We start from the raw sequence: 19,109 nt of genomic DNA, 5'->3' as shown, positions 1-19,109 counted from the left end.
CAAAAAAAAATTATATATAGGCCTATATTGCATTTGGGCTTATAAACTATTAACTAAGTGTTGTTTTAAAAGCCGGCCCACTTCTCAGTTGCATTTGGGCCACTAGTCATAAATAACAATTCAATTGTGAATACAGATAGGTTGAACGACAAAGGAAAAGGAACTCAAATACGGCGCGTGATTACGGGGATTAGGGAACGACATAACTACAGAAGATATCTCAAATGGGCAATCAATCGGTGAAACTGCCAAAGCCAATCGAATCCATCATCCATGGAAACAATCATGATTGTAGCACCGATTTTAGGTATCCAATTCCAATCTTCTAACGTCTTTTTTTTTTTGTTAAGTTTACCCTATATATCCAATAACCTGTTTGATTTAATCTTCTACAGTGAATCTTTTTTGCAAATTTGTTCTTCATTCTGAGTTTGAGTTCTGGCAAATTAACAATCAGTGAATCAGATTTCGAAATCTGAAATTACCAACGGTTGTTGGCGGACGGCTGTTTTACTGTTCATGAGTGGCAGATTGCTCACATAGCAGCAAAGGCGCAAAATCTAACTTTTAAGGTACTCGTGCACTACTTGCCCTAAATCCTAATTTGAGATTACTGTTGATTTTTTTGATAATTGCATTCTTAGATTAGATTTTGTGTTAATTGTTGATAATTGTTAGATTTTTGAGTCCATAATGTCCAATAGATATAGAAAGCATGAATCGGGTCATTCTAAGAGAAAAAAGAAACAAAAATTAGAAGCTGAGATGGAATCATTAAAAGGATCTTTATTAAAATATGTAACAACCGTGAAAGATAACAATAGTGATGAACCGTTAAAAGTGGATGACCTTAGTAGCGATGATCCTTTAAATGTTGATGAACACAATAGCGATGAACCTTTAAATGTGGATGAGCAAAATAGGGATGAACCTTTGAATGTTGATGAAAATAATAAAGATGAACCTTTGAATGTTGATGAAAATAATAGGGATGAACCTTTGAATGCTAATGAAAATAATAGCGATGAACCTTTGAATGTAGACGAAACTATAAATTTAGATGATCCAACTGAATGGACTGTTATTAATGCTAATTTAAGAGATTTGCTTGTAGAAAAGGGACCGGTAAAGGTTTATGATTATGATTTTCCAAAAGATGAATATTCTAGAAACTTTAGCTCTTCTTTTTATATGCAAAAAATGGCAAATGGGGAAAAATACGAAAGAAAATGGTTGCTTTACTCAATAAAGGTAGATAGGGTATTTTGTTTTTGTTGCAAATTATTTGATGTGAATTCTTGTAAAAGTAAATTAGCAAAAGGAGGTAGTAAGGATTGGAGAAATATGAATGATAAACTAAAAAAACATGAATCAAGTAAAGAACATATTATGAATATGAGCAAATGGTTTGAGTTAGAAACAAGGTTAGCAAAAAATAATACAATTGATAAAGAAACTCAAATTCTTATAAATAAAGATAAGGAACATTGGAAAGATGTACTTAAAAGAATTATTGGCGTTGTAAAAACTTTTAGCATGAACAATATACCATTTCGTGGAGATAACGAAAAACTTTATGAAAAAAACAATGGTAATTTTTTAGCTATTGTTCAAATGATTGCAGAATTTGATCTCGTAATGAAAGAACATGTTAGACGAATAAAGAACAAAGAAATCTACAATAATTATCTTGGTCATAATATGCAAAACGAACTAATTAGTTTATTAGCATGTGAAGTTAAAAATAAAATTGTTAATAAAGTTAAGGAAGCTAAATACTTTTCAGTTATACTTGATTGCACACCCGATACTAGTCATAAAGAACAAATGTCAATTATTTTACGATGCTTAGATATCTCATCAACACCGATTGAAGTTAAAGAATATTTTTTTGAATTTATAATAGTAGATGATACAACCGGTAAAGGTCTATTTGATGCTATGGTTGAAGAAATTAGTAATATAGGACTTGACATAAATAATATTAGAGGACAAGGCTATGACAATGGTTCAAATATGAAAGGAAAGCATCAAGGTGTTCAAAAAAGATTGTTAGATATTAATCCTAGGGCCTTTTATACACCATGTGGTTGTCATAGTTTAAATTTAGTTCTTTGTGATATGGCTAATTCGTGTACAAAAGCTCGTGAGTTTTTTGGAATTATACAACGTACTTATACAATTTTTGCTTCATCAACCAAAAGGTGGAAAATATTACAAGATTGTTTACCAAAATTAACTCTAAAACCTTTATCACAAACACGTTGGGAAAGTAGGGTAGAAAGTGTTAAGGCAATTAGATATCAAGCGCCACAAATAAAAAAGGCACTTATGAAATTATATAGTGATGATGATGCAAAAGTTCTAAGTGAGGCTAAATCCTTGGCAGATTTTGAATTCAATAAGTTTGAATTTTTATTAGGAATGGTTATTTGGTATGAAATTTTGTGTGCTATTAATCGTGTTAGCAAGAGCTTACAGGAAAAAGATATGTGTATTGATAGTGCTATACAAAAATTAGATGGCCTTTTGTGTTATTTTGAAAATTATAGAGAAAATGGATTCGAAAATGCTATTATTGATGCAAAAGAAATCGCTTTAGAGATGGATGTAGAACCTATGTTTCGTGAAAAACGTATCATCCATAGAAATAGACGATTTGATGAAAATGTTACTAATGAAACTACTAAAACTCCTATTGAATTATTTAAAACCGATTACTTTTCTTTTTATATATAGTAGACCAAGCTATTTCTTCAATTAGGACTAGATTTGATCAATTTAAAATGTTTGAAAGTATTTTTGGTTTTCTATTTAGTATAAAAAAACTGAAATTATTGGATGATAATACTTTAAAACAACATTGTATTAATCTTGAAAGTTCTTTAAAACATGATACTAGTATAGATATTGATGGTTTGGATTTATTTGATGAACTAAAAGTTCTAAGACATGTGATACATTTAGAATGTGACACTCCTATTAATATACTAAACTATATTAACACTTTTAACTCCTTTTCAAATGCTTATATTGCTTATAGGATTATGTTAACTATTCCCGTGACTGTTGCTTCCGCTGAAAGAAGCTTTTCTAAATTAAAATTATTAAAAAATTATTTAAGATCTACAATGTCACAAGAAAGATTGAATGGATTAGCTACTTTGTCAATTGAAAACGATTTGTTAGAAGAAACTGATTATGAAAATTTTATTAAAAAGTTTGCATCCGTTAAAGCTAGAAAAATAAACTTGATCTAAACATATCTTTACACATACAACAAATATATACGAATACAAAAAAAAAAATTTTAACTCCGCCAACTATAAACGTTTTAGTTTATTTTGCCGGTCCCAAGCCCGGATAAAGGAGGAGGGTTTTTTATCAAATACAAATAGTCTTTTATCAAGGCATTAGGTTTGTGAATGGGGTACAACAGGTATGTTTTTCATCCTTAACTGTACAACTAGTTAAGTTTTTTTTTTTTTTTTTTGAAGGCCTCAATTTTGTATTTCGCTTAAGGCCACCATAATGGTTGAGCCGGCCCTGTTTGAGAAGAAGGAATGTGGATATTACTTCGATCATGTACCCTTTCTGCGATGAGTATAAGGAAACGGTGGATCATTTATTCACTGCATATTCGGTGGCTATTAGGGTGTGAGCGGCTGTTAGTGCGTGGTGCAATATTCCCCCGATCTTCGTTTTTGAGTTCAAAGATTTAATGAATACTCATAACTCTATACAGGTTGGGAAGAAAGCAAAAAAAGATTATTCTGGGGCTAGTTATTATTTCGTGTTGGAGTATTTGGAAAGGTAGGAACGAGTTGGTCTTCAATCAGATCAGGAGAAGTCCGCAAGATATTATGATAGAGACTAAGTCGAGAGGTTTTGGTGGATTAAAAATAGATCTTCATGTAAATATATTAGTTGGAAGGAGTGCTGTAAATATCTCATGTATATGTTGTAAGTTTTAGCCCTTTGTCTGTTTGGGTCGGAGGTATTGTTTTGTTTGGCCTTTTGCCCGTTTGGGTCGGAGGCTGTTTTAATGAAGTTTTATTTTCAAAAAGAAATTTATTATTCTTATTAATAATGGGGTGGTGTTCTATTGGAAAAGACAAAACCTTTAAATACCTTGAGAGTGAAAGGTCTTAGGTTCAAGTCTAATAGACGATAGGAATAAAAGAAAATTTGCCATTCAAAAAAAATTATAATTATAATAATAATAATAATAATAATAATAATAATATTTTAAATTTTAGAGAGAGAGAGAGAGAGAGAGAGAGACGCTGTATAGGTTGAAATTACAATAACATGTATAGGAAATTACAATAACATAAAAAACATATCTATGCTAGTCTATTTAATATATATCAAGAGTTTATATAACAAAAGAAATTATGATTCTTACACACACATTGTATGCTATTCATATAACACCAATTATTTTTAATTTTTTTAATACTGAAAAAAATAAACTTGTTTACTTTTATTCTCACAATAACATGTGTTGGCCACTGAATTCAATTATATACAACGAAATACTGATATCTAAATAACTAAATGCTATTCGAATGCCACGTACAAATTAAGTTGGTGAGATTATCATTTTCTCTTTCTTTTCTCGTTCGTCTTCTTATTTATGTCTTTTCTATATTTTATATCCAAAGTATTGATGATTATCAGATACGTACATGAATTCAAATATGATCATTCAGTGTTTTTATTAGTTAGACAAGGAATTAATTATATACATTATTATGAATAGAAAAACATAGAAAACATGTGCCTATTGCACATCGATGTATTAATATATTAATTGAATTAAAATGAATGATTCGTATATTGTTTATGTTTTTTTTTTTATTTAAACAGTTTGATGTGTAAATTAAGGTCTATATTTTTGCATTCCTGGTAGTGTGACAACTACATATTTAAAAAGTCTAGCTTTTTAATATTTTAACACGCATATTATTATTTGTTCCAACATGAAAACATATTGATGATAATGCTAAACATGTCATATTCTTGCAAAAAGGCATCACGAGATTGCTCATCTGTCAAACCCGAGTTTGGGTCAGGGTGAATGTTTGCCACTACGGCTCTATATATTACCTTGGAAACCCTGGTATAGATTAACAAGGCAAATATTATAAACAATCATTGGCTTGTAAGTAAAGTAGATCATGCCTATACGGCGTTTATAGTGTTATGTGCATCGTATAGATATTGAGTAATTTTTTTCTAGTTAAGACACGAACAAGGCTGGTTAGCCCTTCCTCGTAGTGCTTAGCACCATTTTCGACTTCGTTGTCATCTTACTCGAAGTTCTTAGCACCTTCCTCGCACTCATTCTTGTGTGGTTTTTCCACATGCGAATGGTAAGTCTCATTTGCGTACTATGAACTCCTGAAACAACTTAATGGTGAGACTTTGGTAATCAAAACGGCATCACATCTTGTAAAGACTTTTTACCTGGCTCAAATCGTGCTGCACGGGCATCACTCTCCTGTCATCACAACAAAGCACGGACACAACCTACTCGTCACCTCGTTCAACGCCGGGTTTGAAAACGCTTTCGGAGACGTATGACTAGTTCAAATCTTCACCAAAAACATCACTAATGTCCCAAGACGACATCATAATACGAACGGTTTAATCGGATTGTTTTGTTTGTGAATTTTTGTATGAATAAAATGCTCCCGATATGCTTGGCTTTGTAACAATTTTCTGGATCTATACGACACGTATAAGGTTTAATGTTTCAATAACCAGAATCCTATACGACGCATATAGCCTATACACGTCGTATACGGGCACTTTTTCAGATTTTTTTAATCAGAACTCCTTGCAAAGTCAGTAACTAAAAACCTTGTACATCGTACATATACGACTCATATAGTATTATACGCGACGTATAGGGTTTAATGTTTCAACAACCACAATCTTGTACGACGCTTATAGTTCTTTACACGTCGTATAGGGTTACTTTTTCTCATGCATTTATGTATTGAAACCTTATATGACGCATACAAGACTATATGCACCGTATTGGCGAAGGGGGGTGTCCAAATACCATCACCCTTTAGTATTTACCATTCAAAATTGCAACATCATTAGGCGTTTACCATTATCATCTTTTGTATTAGAAAATAAGGCGGTTTTGTATATCAAATTACGACGAAAATTCGTAGGAAACTACTCCGACAAAATTGATTACAAAGGAAAAAGGCCCATGGGAAATTTTTTCCGACCAATATTTACTACCTATGACCATTTCTAACCAAAATTATTTACGACCAATTTTCCACTAAAATAATTTCGACCATATTCTTACCAATATATATATAAATTAAATTTTTTGTCGAAAAGGCATAGGAAACTTTTGATCATTCCGACGCAATTTGAATTCGTCTGTATTTGGTCACTTATAATTTGGGCTTTCTACCGGGTAGGTATTTTAACTGAAATTTATACGAATTTATAACGAAATATGCTACAAATTTTGTAGGATCTTTTGTCCTTTTTAATAGTGTCTTTATATTGTTCTTAATAAACCTTGTCCAGTACCATTCCCTAGGAAAAAATTGCAACGTTATATTTTTTCGTATTAATATATTTATACTATACTTAATAATATTTTAAATTTACCAAAACATGCTAATTAATTTATATAATAAAAATTGTTTGAATAAACATGCTAATTAATATATATAATAAAAATACTTTGAATAAGTTTACTCTCTCCATTAGGGCATATACGATTGCAAAGATGTCAGACGATCAGATAGGAGTTGCCCCACAATTTTCAATGGCTTAGATCTACCACTGGTGCTTTTGATGGTGCATGAACATCTTACATAATCTACATCGACCATACCGTAAATAAACAAATAAATTTATACACCCAAATTACACTACACAATAACCTAATATTAATATACAAAGTTGAAAAGTAAAACCATTTTGCAGGGAAGTTTGAGCCCACCCACTCACGTGAGAGCAGTCAGAGGTATAAATTAGGTATTAAGAGGTAGCGTTCGACGGTGAGTGAATCCGGTACCAGAATATTATTGTTGATGGTCTTAACACGTGGAGATAAGCCACTTGATCCAAAAGTGGGGACATGCTATCTTGATTATTATAATATAATATACAAAGATAAAATTATCCTGAAGGAACTTATTAGAAGAATCATGATTGGGAGCGCTCTTCAAGGCAGACCAGGTTTGATGCACCAACAGCCAAAGGTAAGCCAGCAGTAGCATTAGCATTCGCAAAGAACCACTGCTTCATGTCATGCCTACAATTACTGCTGTCTACTTGCAAATGTACCCTGTGTTATATACTAATAATTTTAGATCCTCCAGGTTTTGTGTTTTGGTAATTCGTGGAAATCTTTTACCATTGTGCCATTGTGTCGTCTGCTATATACATGTCAGATTAAAATGTTTTGTGGTTTCTTTAGAGACTGCATAATTATTAGAGAACACAAGAATGAATATGGAAGATTCTTATATGAAAAAAAAAAAAAAAACTACCAGAAAGGATCAAAGACATATCTTTAATAGTTGGGAAATCATTACAACGTTCTATCTTGAAACGTTATAAATCTTTATGAAAAGGTATGTCAACTGATGGTTAAAACATTTCACGTATGTAATTCCGTTGTAAGATTAAATATATTTATTTTATATTTAATCTAGTAGCCATTATAATCATTTACATTATATGGATCAAAATATATAACAATCCTATTAAATAATTAGTTGGTAATTGTTGATGGGCCCAATTACCCTTATTAACTAATTAGGGTTTCCTCTTGGGTGCTTATATAAGGAGAATTATGTAGAGGTTAAAGGGTTACTCAGTTACACACTTAGACATAACCTAATTAGCATAACATCAATCGGCCTCTTCTCCATAACCGAATCCCCTATTCGGTTTCTTTTACCACCATCATTAGATTGCACCCTAAGAAGGAACCAGACCAAACTGACAACTATGTCAAACACTGTTGCTGCATCTACATCCGGATTCTCTGCTGGCCTGTACTGATGCAATCAAAGGTATGTTCACATGTTTTCCTTCATCAATAAACAGAACTGATCCAACATCTGGTATCAGAGCATATGTTGATTAGTCAGTTCTGTTTTGTATCCATAAATCTGGAATAAAACTGGAAAACGGAATTAGAAAACCCTAAATAAATTTCGGATTTTTCATCCGAAACCCCATCTCGGATATGTTCAAACTATATCGAATCATATGTTTTCATCAAATATTACTGTTCTAAAATCATAATGTTCTAGAATTGATTAAATGATTGATAAATTTTCCAGATTTCGGATATAAGGTTAAGGTTAATTTTTAGGGTTCATCATGTTCTTAGATGAAATTCGAAATTTCCTTTATGTTTGGAATGTGATTTGAATTGTGGAATGTTTTCCTAATTTTTGATCTTATTTTATCTAATAAGTTTTTTCGAAATCTGTTAATGAGATAAACAGATTATGATTTTCGAAATTTTGTGATAAAATTAGATCAAATGTTATAATAGGAAACTCTATCACAATTCTTAATTTTTGAATTTTCAGTTGTTATAACAATAAACAGCAACTGGATCGCACAAGATCAGATCACATAAGAGATGATCTGATCGCATAAGATAATCGCACAAGATCAGATCACATAAGAGATGATCTGATCGCACAAGACAGTCGCACAAGATTTGTACAACTAATTAAGCATATTGTACAAGTTAAGACTGCATAATTGCACAAGATTTATGGATTGCACAAGATTTGTGGATCGCACAAGACTTGTGGATCGCACAAGGCATTACTGATCGCACAAGTTTTTGGGCATTACTGATCGCACAAGTTTTTGGGCCTTACTGATCGCACAAGTTTTGGGCCTTACTGATCGCACAAGTTTTTGGGCTTTACTGATCGCACAAAACTTGGGCATTACTGATCGCACAAGACTCGATCCGCGCTAACAGGTAATTTGCTATTAAATGTTTGGTTTTGTAAATACTTAGTTAATTAGTAAGGATCAAATAATGTTTTACAAAACCAAAATGGCTTAACTTGAATGAGCTTCTGATGTATCATTTCTGGCCAAAGCTGATTTGATACGTCTACTTATCGTTCAAGTATTACGAAAGCTATGTTAAGTGTGTATCATAAACATGAATGTCTTAATATCTGGCCGAAGCTGATTTAATTCCTTCATAGATGGCATTCTTAACGAGTGCATAACTAAAGTGATTGTCTCAATTTCTGGCCAAAGCTGATTTGTTACAACCACTTTGCACACATGCTTAAATGATTACACTTCTGGCCAAAGCTGATTTGTCTTCGTTTAAGTAGAACTTTAAATAAGTCTATTATTTTGATGTTAGTAATAGACATATCACAACCTCTTCACACAATGATCCTTATATTAATGATCCTTAATTAATTTTTATGATCATTTCGTCTGCCTTATTCTTAGTACCCATAATTTTTATTCACTATAATTTTCTTCTATAAATCTATATCTCATCCACTCTAATTCCTAAATCTAATATGTTTTGCTTAAAGTTTCTATAAGAATTAGCTCTTAAATTAAATCCTTGATTATCTCTTAAGACACGATAACACTATTGCTCTCTTCTGATAAAGCACTACAGAAGAAAAGTAGAGCATGATGATTAGGATAAATCGAACATGATGACTCTTATGATAATCAAGAATAAGTGCTGTCACTAAAAGGTTATTCCAGATTAAGTCTTTCCTAAAACTAATCTATAATTGTGGAATAATCACTAGAACTCCTAAGATGCATGCCTTCATTTAAAATTATAAACTATAAAGCTAAGTGGTATATGTGAATACATAATAATAATGTACAATACCATGACCCATAAAGTTAAGGGCTTACGCATGGAAATAAGTACATTTTCCAGTACATTACATACTAAGATTTTCACTTGTACAATTTGATGCATTATAAATCATCTATAACACTCAAAAATACCAAAGTATAATGAGTGTGTTGATAAGCAACATATGTACAAAGAAATAAATGTTTGAAGCTGGAAAATAAGATGTTATTCACTTTACAACCACTAATAGTTTAAAAGAGGATTGTTCCAAGGTCCATAGACAAATTACAAGTGCTAATTCCAACTTTAAGGTTCTTCAAGGGAAAATCTCACTGCATAATTATGTCATTAGACTAGGCATAAGCAACGAGGCTATCCATTATTCCAAAGAACAGTTGGATAAGTTAATTAGGTAGTCACTTACTAATGATATTTAAGTCTGATAATTTTTTAATATTCCAATTAACACATGATTAGTTGACTCTAGTTCCATACGTTTCCTTACCAGAACTCGACAAATAACTAACACAAGAGTTAGTGACAAAATTAAATGTTAAGGCTATAAGAGCCATAATAAGCAGTCTTCAAACAACGCTTTTCGATACCTTATATATTCTGATTAATCAGAATATAGTATCATAATTAAACAAAGATATGAAGATTGTGAGGTTTGCATAGTTAACATAAAGTCACACTTACCGTAAACTCTCATTTTATTTGTTCTAAATATTCGGATAGAAACATTACTAAGATGGAACTAGATGATACCTTACACTTTCACAAATTTTGTCATCATGCAAATGAGAATTTGACAAAAGGAAAAATGAGACTTATAAATTTCATCCATTATAACCGAAATTCGTGAGAAATCATGACATGGTTAATGAGGATGATTTTTTCATCTAATCTCATTATAAGTGATTTTAAATCATGACGTTAAAGCCCTAAATATTACTTGGCTTAAGGAATAAGTATGGGTCCATAATAAGTCATTCATTGACATTCATGGAACTTATTCCAAATGGAATATTCAGACATAATTAATTTATCATTTGAAAGACTATCAACTTGTATCTAAATTTTGTCGCATATGGCCCACGGTCTTAGAAGAAATCTATTCATATACATACTTTATAAGATTTCTATTAAATATGTCCCTAAAATTTCTTATGATATCTGGACATTAAAGAAATCAAATAAAGTCTAACGTATATATGATAGGTTCCCACGTCACGTACCTCATTGAAACTTCTCTTGTAGCATTTCTAGAGATATTAAAGATCAGTGGGAGCATTAAGTGTCTTAATAATAACTTGCAATAGTTGCAAAAGGTGGGGTGTGAAAATTTCACATTACCTCAATTTGCACCTCTTGTACAAGACACTGCTCCATCACGATATTGTTCTATCACAACTTGTCTCCTTAAAATCTAATGCTACTCTTACAAAAGTTTCGTTGTTGCTTAATTGTGGGCACACTTAGATTTCTTACCTAAACTAATATAATCCTCAACAAGAGAAATCACAACGACTAACGTCATTAACTTGTTTCTCTATTAGAATCTGTTGGTCGTTAAATATTGACCCTAAGCATGCCGAGTTCCTAAAGTTTTCTAAGGTCAGTGGGAGAAGTCAAAGTCCTTATCATGACTTGTAAGGAATACCAGAGGCGGGGGGGAAGAGTGTCATTAAATTTCACTCCGAATTTAACTCCGATTACACCTCTTGTACACCATACTGCACCAAATCTTACAAACTTAGAATCCTGAAAATGATAGCAACCTAACCAAGAGCTAATCCATAAAACTGAAACTTCTAATGAACCCATTAATCAACTCAGGAGGTCATCTAGGTTTAAAAGCCTACTAACTTTGATGATTACATAACCTCCCTAACTAAAGTTGAAATGGATTTTGGAAATGTTTACTGATCCTATCTCTTCAAATTAAGCCATTAGCGTCAATTAATCTTATAAATGGAATAAAACAGTTTTCTAGTAAAACTGATTTTATGTGTTCGTATAAGTTTGGGATTTGATTGAATTACCTAAGAGTGTTCATAACTAAATCAAATCCTAATATAAGCGTTAAGACACAAAGAGGCATGATTGGTTGTCAAAGGTTGTACTCAGGAAGAGATAAATTATTAAAGAATCTTTATTACATATCTAACAAAAGATTTCTTTGAGGATCATCACTGTTCTAGTAGCTTATAATAGTTTTAAGCTACATTAGATGAACATTAAAACAATTTTCCCTAACAAATGGCTGACACATTTTCATTAGATAACAATCTAAAGTTTCAAACTGAAGGTCAAAGAACACTTTATTTGTAAGCCAATAAAATCCATGTATGGGTTAATGCAAACATTATAATGTGATGAAATCTTAACGTAATTATTTTCATTAACAATCAAGTGGATTAATGTACCTACCTCAAGATGAGTGGGAGCAACTAAAATAAACTTGTCTATATAGATGACATTCTTTTGACAAGTATATGTTACATAAGTCAAAGCATTGTTAACACAAACTTTGATATAATAAACCTCAGAGATATCTCTTACGTGATTAATATCATAACATACTGAGATAGACCCAATGGGATATTAGTTCCGTTCCATAAGTTTAACATTAAATGGGTCCTTACATATGTAACAATCAATATTGCTCTCCTTTAGAGGATAATAGGATAAATGAGATTATTTATTTACGCTTCATTAATTAGAAGCCTTATGTAAGTTTAAGTCTATACTCGTTTAGATATTACTCACATTGCAACACACTAGATATGTCTAGATTAATGTGAAGCATCTAATGGAGTATTACAATATCTTTAAAGGAAACGAGAAGCTATAATTTGAAGAAGAAGTGAGAATTAAAACCGGTTTATTACTCTAACTTTGAGATATTCAAAGATGACAAAATGTAATTTCAGGTATATCTTTATGTCAGCAGACAAAACCTATTTCATGGAGGAGTCATAATGCACTGATATTAACAACCTAAGTTATAACGACATAACATAGTCACTAAATGTTATTGGAAATTTATCAGTGGACTCATAAGTTTATTAACTCCATATAATTAATTTTTGAAGACTTAATGTGATAAAGTCAGCTACCATGACTCCTTGAACAGTAACAGTTCAAGAGGTGCTGCATTAAGTTTCGATACGCAATTAATTATTCGTTTATGAACGAATTGAGGAAACTAAGTTTTGTATCGAATACATTCATGATATACTTAAGGATCCTATAACTGAAGGGCTATTACCCATAAGTCTTATTAAGAGAGCTCATAGACGGGTATTAATTAATGGTCGTGCGTAAATGCATATCGTACTATGAATGACTAAGTATTAGTTAATTTTCCTCATCAGTTTGATTTTGTATGTCTCTAAGAATATGTCAAGCTAGCATAATGGCATATAGACAAATATAGTTACAAATCAAACAAAGGGCTTATGCGTATTTTGATCATAACGATTAGGTTTTAAATTAAGGCTATAGTATGATTAATGGGGGTCCTGAGTTGCATAATGATTCAACGGCTGTATTTCTCTGCTATAGTACTTGTTTAAGGCTAAAATGAGTGTTAACTCCTGATCAGGCTTATCTAATACTCATAGTAAATGATTACTCGGCTAAGTGGGAGAATGTAAGATTAAATATATTTATTTTATATTTAATCTAGTAGCCATTATAATCATTTATATTATATGGATCAAAATATATAACAATCCTATTAAATAATTAGTTGGTAATTGTTGATGGGCCCAATTACCCTTATTAACTAATTAGGGTTTCCTCTTGGGTGCTTATATAAGGAGAATTATGTAGAGGTTAAAGGGTTACTCAGTTACACACTTAGACATAACCTAATTAGCATAACATCAATCGGCCTCTTCTCCATAACCGAATCCCCTATTCGGTTTCTTTTACCACCATCATTAGATTGCACCCTAAGGAGGAACCAGACCAAACTGACAACTATGTCAAACACTGTTGCTGCCTCTACATCTGGATTCTCTGCTGGCCTGTACTGATGCAATCAAAGGTATGTTCACATGTTTTCCTTCATGAATAAACAAAACTGATCCAACATCCGTTACATAAACTAACTTTTGTAAGCACAAAAACTCTCACTTGGAAGTTAATGCTTATATATGATTTGTTGACAAAGCCAGTAACTTGTTGATCACCTACTACTTGTTGCAGTGGTTAATATCCTTTGTAGTTTTTATCGATACTAAGTTGCCTCTGATGGATCAAGTTGTTACTAATCACAATTATTTTTTAAGACAGATTATTCGTTGAACCAATGACAATCAGTTTCTATTAATGATCAACATGACCCTGCTTAGGGTGTTGCCCCTTGGACGACATTGGGGTGTTGCCCACTTGGAACCCTTAGTTACTAGGGTTCGAAGGTGTTACAAAAGCGAATATTTTTACAAGTATACACTCCACACCTTCTAACTTCTAACAATGTCTAATCTTATTTATCTTTGGTCTTAAGTAAATTCGACTAAACTAAAATGGTTTTGATGACACTAAGACCACCGACAAATACTTGGCTAGGTAAATTTTTTGTTGTATTATATACAAGTAATCTAGTACATAACTTTGTTGTTATAAATACCTAGGTATTAAATGATACATGATAGATGGATTTATTGATGTACCTTTGTATACTTTCTTATTCTTTGAGGTCCTTGTTTGTGGTATGTATGTGTATATACTGTCCTTTTGCCTTATTAGAGATCATTCAATTGTAACCATACATATGGTTTAGCCTTGATTTTAGTTGAGTAATCTCAAACCCTTCCTTTCTTCTTCCCATCTATCCTTTTCTTATTCTTCTTCTTCTTCTGCCTTTTGTCTGCCAGCCTCTCCCCTTCCATTTCTTTTCGTTTTCTTCTCTTCTTCCTTATCCCATTTCTCTTTCATCGTATCTCCCATGGCTGCAATATCATCGTCCACATAACTTCTCTCCCTAAGTGGACTCGACCATATGTTGGCAATTAAGCTCAATTCCCCAAACTGCCTTTACTAGAGAACTCAAACGCTCCCTTTACTTACCTACTAATAATCCTTCCTCATATAGATGGCACCATGGTTACCCCTCCAAAAACAATCTCTCTCAAAGATAAACCGGTTGATAATTCGGAATACAATGCTTGGTTTGCGGCTGAACAAGGTGCGGTTATTCTCGACAATGTTTCTCTCACTAAAGAAGCCCTTTCTGTCATTGTGGGTCTCCCTACGACCCGTGATATTTGGTTAGCTTTAGAAGCGGCGTACAACAACTCTTCAATTGACTCAAAAGGGTGATAAGTCGGTCTCTGACTTTGGGCGAGCATTTAAAGCCATTTGTGACCAACTATCGGCCATTGGTCATCCGGTCGACCCATCGGATCAACTCCATTGGTTCTTATGAAGTCTTGGACCATCCTTTGAAACTTTCTCCACATCGGTAAGATCCTGTTGCTTTTTACCTTCTTTTTCAAACATATTGGCGTGAGCCGAGTGTAACGCTCCGCTTTTTCGTGACTCTCCTTAATTAGAAAGCTTAACTTGTACTTCTATTTTAGGAAGCTTGTTCTTCTTGTGATCGTATTTCGTTCTAAATCCGAGACCTTAATCGTAATGAAACCCATCGTTTTTATACAAAATTATATCATACTTATTCGTGCATGCTTATACGTTTAAATTCGTTATACATTTGACACCTCATTCGTAAACATGTGATAAATTTACCAATACTTGTTATACATACACAACTTATACGTCTTCCACCAATGTTTATACATCTTTGGACACTCACAATTGCTTAAACATGATTAATGTGCTTATATTATACTAAATCACATGTTTATATACTCAAAATTCCATTACAATATGCCATCACACATTAAAACATAACATATGAAACATAAGGGACCAAAATCGTCAGAAAAATCAATAAGTTTCCCCGGCTTGTGGACGTCGCGCCCCGCGACCGAACCCACCCTTGCCCGTCGCGGCCCGCCAGTGACCGGAATCTGTAGATTATTGTTATCAGCTCATCCATTGGGCGAAATTGTGTTTGTTTAGTGTGTTTCTTGCACTTAATTACTCACCTAACTCAACCTAAACCTCAACTATAAAACCCACCTCACTCCCACTCATTTACCACTTTACAAACACTAATCTCTCACTCAAAACACTCACATCATCAAATTCTTAGATTATAATCAGAAAGTTCAAGACTTTCCAAGTGAGTTTTAGCTCACTTTTACCACACTTTTCTACTCATTTCTTTCTTCCTAACACTTTGAGCACCTCTAGGAGTGTTTCCACAAGATTACTATGGTAATCTAAGGTGGAACATCACCATTTTGAGGTCCAAACTTTCTGTTTTGGAAGAAATCTTTATAAACTTTCTTTAAACTTGTGTTTTCCTCAAGCAAACTTGTCTTCTTATGCCATTAGTGGACAAGTTGAAGTGTCCAACCGATAAATTAAAGAAATTTTGATGTAAACAGTGCGGGTGGATCGAAAAGATTGGTCAAGCAAGTTGGACGACACGTTATGGGCATACCGAACGGGCTATAAAACTCCAATTGGTACAACCCCTTATTAGTTGGTATATGGGAAGGGATGTCACTTACCGATGGATTTAGCTCACCGAGCATTATGGGCAATTAAAACGGTTAACACGGATTATAATGAAGCGGGGAAGGTGCAAAAGTTGCAATTGAGTGAGATAGAAGAGATTAGAGACGAAGCCTACGAATGTGCATCCGCATATAAAGACAAGCTTAAAAAGGTTCACGATGCAAAGTTGCGGAAGAGATCTTTTGAAGTGGGTCAAAAGGTGTGGTTGTACAATTCGAGATTGAAGTTTTTTGCGGGCAAGTTGAAAAGTAAATGGATGGGGCCCTATGTGATTACAAGAGTGGGGCAATTTGGTGATATAGAGATTGAAGATGTTCACACTCAAACGAAACAAGTGGTGAACGGGCACTGGCTCAAGCCATACTTGGAGGGAAACGACATCAACAATCTTGAGCTTGACAAATTGGGCTACATTTTATGCCCATTGGATGAGTAATCAACTTAAGAAGCCCAGGTTTGTTAGTGTAGAGTAGTGTATGTTAGTTTAGTCTAGTTAGTTGTTTTTAAATAGTTATCGTTCTCGTCATGAAATGTGTTTGAAACAAGTGTGAGAAAATTCTTGCGAATTTCTTTAACAAGGTGTTGAGGACAACAAGGGTTTTTCATGGGGGGGGGGTAGGGTAATTTTCATCTTTAAAAAAAATAATATAAAACCATAAAAAAACAAAATAAAACAAAACAAAACAAAACAACATAAAACAAACAAAATTTTGCAGCCAAAATCGCCCAGATACCACCGTACTTTACGGTATAAACCGTAATTTATGGTGGGTTTTGGGAAAATAAAACCCTTACGCCAGTTTCATACTGTCTTACGTTGATATATTGGGTGCCAGAGGCCACCGTAGCTTACGGTATTTGGCGTACCTCACGGTGGCCACTAGCAGACTAAGGGTTGTTTGCTACACGTGATGTATAATAATAATAATAATAATAATAATAATAATAATAATAATAATAATAAATTCATAGTTATACCCCAACCACACATCGTTACCCCAACCACACATCTCTAATTCCCTCTTTCTCATATCATTTGCTCAAGAACCCTAAAGCTTTGAAACTTCAAACCTCCATAAATACTTCAATTCTTCACCGAATCTTGTGATTTTTTGGTCTATTTTGACTAAAATTTTGCAAGCATTCTGATTTTGGGATTGCATTTGGAAGAAAACCACATATTAGCAGTCGATTTTAAGCTCTAAGGTCCGAAAATTTTGGGGTTTTTGTGGGTTCTTGGTTTAACTTGAAGTTCTTTGTATTCTCACCTTCCACAAGTTCAAGGTATGCATTTCCTCATCCTTTTTAATAGTGCATTGCGGATTTGTTAGTTATTGTTGTTACATGTTCTTACACACACTTGCTTGTATTAGTTTGATGATATGAACTTGTTGATTTATGATGAGTTATGGTTGTAGATGTTAGGTTATTTGATAAAAATTTGATCTTTGGCGCAGAATCTTACTAATGTAGTTGAAATAATGCCCAAATTGTTTTGAAAAAGATGAATATTGTGTTGATCTACATCTACAACCATAGTAACAAGCAAGTGTGGGTATATCTTTAGGAGGATGAGAAAATTAATAGGGCTTGTTTGTTGTTTGTTTCTGTGTTCTTTTCAGGAATATGGGTCGAAAGGGAAAGGAACATGTTGGGTCTTCGAGTCAACAGCTGGAGGACCGGCAAACTAAGCGAAGTAGGAGATTGGTACTACAAGCCGATATAGATGAAGAAGATTCACAAGACGAACAGTAACACGACGAGGAAGAAGAGAATGTAGTTGATCCAAAAACGAAATAGGACTCCGGCCCATTAGATGAACAGCCACAAAGATGACAACCTACTTTATTCCACGATCAAATGAATAGGTTAAAAGATAGGTCTGCAACGTTTATCTGAGATAAGGAGGTTAGAGAAGTTGATTTTGGGCCGTTTAACATCTTAAATCGGTTCAAAGCTTTGGGTTGGGAGGCTGCGTCAAATTGTTATGACAATGATAACAAAAATCTGTTCATGGAGGAAATTCAAGAGTGGATGGCCACTCTACGTTGTCCAAAGTACAGTAAACCACAACAGATGAAGTTGATTGGGATGGTGAATAATATCGATGTGGAAATGTTGTTCGAGACTTTGAGGCGGTTGGCAAAGTTTGATAGTAAAGCCACAAGAGAATATATGTTTCCGAGTGTTGATGATTTGTACCACAAGCCTGAAGCTCACCCGCGGTGGAATTCTATGTTAGAGACCCTATTTTTACCCGAAACATGGCATGGTACCCTCTATCGGAGAAATTTGAAAATCGAAGCAAAACTTCTTCTGGTGATATGTGTGCATAATATCATTCCACACAGAGGTGATAAGGTGGAAGTTCGATATCCCGAGGTGCCTATAATTTATACATTACTTCACGGGGCGCCACTCTTTCCATTCTGTTTCTTGGTGCTCAATAATATCTGGTTAGGCCGAAACAGTGTGGGATGGAAAACAATTCCCCATTGTAGATTGATTACGGCGTTGTTGAAAATGTACGGTGCTATTGGGTCGGAAGATAGCAGTGCACCGAAGCGTCACAAGCCGTTTG

General features: G+C 33.4%; 2 protein-coding genes across 2 annotated transcripts; both read left to right on the top strand.

Moving 5' to 3' along the window:
• Positions 1–95: 95 nt before the first annotated feature.
• On the top strand, positions 96–3,315 carry LOC110916913 (zinc finger MYM-type protein 1-like). Its single transcript, XM_022161565.2, has 2 exons — positions 96–307; positions 396–3,315. The coding sequence occupies exon 2, from the start codon at positions 694–696 to the stop codon at positions 2,737–2,739; it is 2,046 nt and encodes a 681-aa protein (XP_022017257.1). The 5' UTR covers positions 96–307; positions 396–693; the 3' UTR covers positions 2,740–3,315.
• Positions 3,316–16,523: 13,208 nt separating this feature from the next.
• LOC110919262 lies at positions 16,524–16,964 on the top strand. Its single transcript, XM_022163534.1, has one exon. It carries the CDS (start codon positions 16,524–16,526, stop codon positions 16,962–16,964), a length of 441 nt encoding a protein of 146 aa, XP_022019226.1.
• Positions 16,965–19,109: the final 2,145 nt, after the last annotated feature.

This window comes from Helianthus annuus, chromosome 16, assembly GCF_002127325.2.
Source record: "Helianthus annuus cultivar XRQ/B chromosome 16, HanXRQr2.0-SUNRISE, whole genome shotgun sequence".
Taxonomy (NCBI): Eukaryota; Viridiplantae; Streptophyta; class Magnoliopsida; order Asterales; family Asteraceae; genus Helianthus; species Helianthus annuus.
Note: the sequence above shows the minus strand (reverse complement) of the source record. Positions and strands in the feature narration are given on the sequence as shown.

What these genes read in the sequence shown, in the direction of transcription:
- LOC110916913 (XM_022161565.2), top strand. Translation starts at nt 694, where the DNA reads ATGTCCAATAGATATAGAAAGCATGAATCGGGTCATTCTAAGAGAAAA.
- LOC110919262 (XM_022163534.1), top strand. Translation starts at nt 16,524, where the DNA reads ATGGATTTAGCTCACCGAGCATTATGGGCAATTAAAACGGTTAACACG.